Consider the following 3,898-nt stretch of genomic DNA (forward strand, 5'->3'; position numbering starts at 1 on the left):
TGCTTCTCTTCCCCAAGCCAATTCAGACTCTATTTGAATAGGTAAAGGATTATTTTTTTCTCACATAGCAGTAAGTCTGAGAGAGATGATACCTTCAGTTATCTGCTATTTTCTTGACCCTTCTCCCATGGTCACAGGGCATGCCCCAGCTCAAGACAGAAAAAAAGGAGAAGGGCCCTTCTCAAGGGCATAGTCACTTTAATAAGAGAAGCCACATTGTTTTCATCCTTCTGTTTGTCTATTCTTTTACCAATACCACACTGTCTTGATTACTGTAGATGTACAGTAAGTCTTAGGACTGAGGAGCATCAGTCCTTCAACTTTGTTCTTCTTCATTTAGTTTTCAGAAGCATGTCAAACAGATTTCTTCATTTTCATTTGCCCATATTCTAACACATGGCCAACCGCTTGCTGAGAGGCTGGAAAAAAACATATTTAACGTGTTAACTCAACATGCAGAGTTGGATATGCCTTTTGGTTAGCCATCTGATGGGATCCGCAGTTCCTGACAACTGCAGGAGTCAGGAAACCTTGCTATGCAGAGGTCCATGGCATCATTGTGGAGCCCGCAAATGTACCCCATGAATGAGTCAGCACTGGGAGCCTGCTATAAAGAAGAATATCGATAGCAAAAAGAGAACCAAAAACCATAACAAACCCCTGTGAACTAGAAGGCCTTTTGTTCCTTTTCTATAATTCCCTTACCTACTACCTTGACCCTGGAGGACACAGATGGTGGAAGGGGCAGAAGAGGAGGAAAGATTGAAGGACCACCCCACGCCTCTTTCCCCCACTGCAAGGCTCTGAGCCAGGCAGACCTGAGCTGATGGAGTGGGAGAAGCTCTGAGTTAGATGCAACACTGACATTTTAATTGGATTGGACTCTTAATATTTTAGTATCTTAAATGATGAGGAGGTAATGGGATCTGCTGAGATAAAGTTAAAGGATGGGAAGGGGAGATCTGACATAGGATCATAGTTGGGGGCTTTGTCTGGTGGATGATAGATCCACTTCCTGACTGTGCCCCACTGATTTCAGCCTCTTCAACAAACTGGTTATGCTGGAAACTACAAACTCCTTTAATCCTGGCTGTTGACCCACAGTCCTTACTCCTAGTAGGTCTTTCTGGCTCTCATCCAGTAGCCTTTTCATTGCTGTGGGGATGCTGGATCTGTCAGTAAAAGGCAACTTTAGGAGAACATTTTGGGTTGTGTGGGACCAGAGAAAGCCCAGTAGGGAGACTGTAACAGGATAATAACAAATCCTGGTCTGTCACTGCCTGCCTTTGTGATCTCTCTCTAGCTCTGAACTTCCTACTCTGAAATAAATGGTCTAAAGAAAATGATTGTAATAGATACCTCTTGTGATGGCTGCGTGGCTCCCTCCATTCTCAGACATTGCCTCTGATACCTAGGGATGTGACCCAGCATCCCTCCATAGCTGATCAACAAGGAGAGGACATCTGTCCCAGGCCAGGGCAGGCTCTTTCCTGGCAGTACTGAATAGGGGGACACAGAGACTGAACAATATTAACATTGACTATCATTAGTAACTGAGGGTAGCCCACATCTACCTACTGCTGCTGGCCTCAGAAATGCCCAATTTCTTGCTCTTTTTGGGAATTGATGGCTGATTCCCTGGTAGCCTTTCGGTGAATCCGTCACTTTGCCTAAGCTGCCCTGAACTATTTTATATGACTTGCAATCCATGTTACTTTTTTTAAAGGGTCCATTCAACTTCCCAAATTCTCTTATTCTTTGATTTAATGGTACCTGTTACTCTTGAACAGAGATGAATTATAACTTTGAGTGCTAGTAACCATAGACACCCGGCAACTATGGCACCGGTGGGTGAGTGCAGTTTTGGAAGTCTTTATACTGAGGAACACGAGAGATATTCCTTTTCATAACATCAGATATTTTAAGTAGGTAAATTTGTACTTGTTACACATGGAGAATATTTTTAGTTTGATAGTTCATATTAGAGGTATAAGTGATGTTTACAGAAAAAGATTTTAGTTTCCAGTGCAAGAAATAAGTGAGCCAAGTTATATTTTTCAAGTCACCATATCAGTGTGTATTATTAGATACACAGAGTCTAAAGAGTTGAGTTTATAACTGAATTGGTTTATCGCTTAAATCTCATGTGCCAGGATCTCACTGTACTGATTGAATTCAGGACAATAGGTGCTCTTTAGTTAATCCTCCTTGATAATGCTGACCATTAAAAAAATAGAAATTAAATTTAACATTTTGTCTTAAATGTCATATTTTACTACACTATAGATGGAAAGGGCATAGTTATCAAATCCCTATGAAAACAACTTCAGAATGAAAATCCCTAACCAGAATACTAAAGTTTAGAACTGTCATTGGCTCCTCTAATATGAAACTTCCTCATCATGGACTCTTCATGGTTTTTAAAACGTTATTGACTCCCCAAAGTGAAAGGAATGCCAATCAGTGGATAGAAAGCAGTATTGCAGAGGAGAAATAGCTAGGATTACCTTTGTGGTACTGGGTTTTGGGATGTTGCCAACTTGATCCGGGGATGGATGATCAAGCTGAGACCAAGAAGGGTTATATAGAATTAACTTGATGATTAATATTAGATGCATAACCATAATGTTTCTACAAATAGAGGAACATGCTGCCAAAAAATTTATTCGTTTATAAAGTAGTTCTTAACTAGGGGCGATTCCCCCCCCCCCAAGACAAAAATGTCTAGAGACATTTTTGGTTGTCACAATTGGTGTGTGTGCGTGTGCTACTGGCATCTAGTGGGTAGAGGCCAGGGATGCTGTTAAACATCCCATAACACACCCCATAAGACAGCTAAGAATTGTTCAGCCCAAAATGTCAATAGCATTGAGGTTGAAAAACCTGGTTTATAACAATTAGTTTCACATGTTTTTGTACTCAAAATGCTTCACATATGTTTAGTCAAAATTCTTTTCCATTTCCGGAAGGGGGGCTAAGGCTAAGTATTTTCACCTCGGCCCGCGGCCTAGAAAAGCCTAGAAAAACCTCCTCTTTTCTTCCGCCTACCGGTCCGCGAGTCAGTGCCCTGCGCAGAGCCCAGGAAACGAACCTTGGCGCGCGCTGGTGCGGCCGCCCCCTTTCGCGGGGAGGGGCCGGGGGCGAGGGCGCTGGGAGGTCTTTTCTCGAGTTCACGTGGCCGGAGGGTGAGATTGCGGATCTCCCTTTTGCGGCGGCGGCCAAAGAGCAAGAGTACGAACTGTGGCAACCAGAGTCATGGCAGGACAGGCATTTAGAAAGTTTCTTCCCGTATTTGACCGAGCGTTAGTTGAAAGAAGTGCAGCCGAAACTGTAACCAAAGGAGGCATTATGCTTCCAGAAAAATCACAAGGAAAAGTATTGCAAGCAACAGTAGTAGCTGTTAGATCAAGCTCTAAAAGAAAGCGTGGAGAGATTCAACTAGTTAGTGTGAAAGTTGGAGATAAAGTTCTTCTCCCAGAATATGGAGGCACCAAAGTAGTTGTAGACGACAAGGATTATTTCTTACTTAGAGATGGTGACATTCTTGGAAACTACGTCGACTAAAATAAGTCACTATTGAAATGGCATCACGTGAAGCTGCCACTGAAGTTCTGAAATCTTCATGTAAATAATTTCCCTGTTTCTTTTATAATAAAGTAATGATATCCAAACTAAAAACAAAAACACCCTCTTTTCCAGATATTCATACAGTTAGACCACTTTTGCTTTCTAATAGATAAGCAGTACTTTATAATTTGATTTATCTGCAATAATTATGTAACTTTGTAAACCGCTTCCAAAAGTCAGGGCAGGTTTTAATTTTCGCACGTAATTTCCCCAAATCTTGCCTCTCCCTGTCATCAATTCAAAGCCTTCCCTCATTTTATTGCCCACTTGC

General features: G+C 41.9%; 1 protein-coding gene across 1 annotated transcript; it reads left to right on the top strand.

The window, feature by feature from the left end:
* Positions 1–3,255: 3,255 nt before the first annotated feature.
* LOC132492602 (10 kDa heat shock protein, mitochondrial-like) lies at positions 3,256–3,592 on the top strand. Its single transcript, XM_060102304.1, has one exon. The coding sequence runs from the start codon at positions 3,256–3,258 to the stop codon at positions 3,562–3,564; it is 309 nt and encodes a 102-aa protein (XP_059958287.1). The 3' UTR covers positions 3,565–3,592.
* The last annotated feature ends 306 nt before the right edge of the window (positions 3,593–3,898 follow it).

This window comes from Mesoplodon densirostris, chromosome 6, assembly GCF_025265405.1.
Source record: "Mesoplodon densirostris isolate mMesDen1 chromosome 6, mMesDen1 primary haplotype, whole genome shotgun sequence".
Classification (NCBI taxonomy): domain Eukaryota; kingdom Metazoa; phylum Chordata; class Mammalia; order Artiodactyla; family Ziphiidae; genus Mesoplodon; species Mesoplodon densirostris.

What these genes read in the sequence shown, in the direction of transcription:
- LOC132492602 (XM_060102304.1), top strand. Translation starts at nt 3,256, where the DNA reads ATGGCAGGACAGGCATTTAGAAAGTTTCTTCCCGTATTTGACCGAGCG.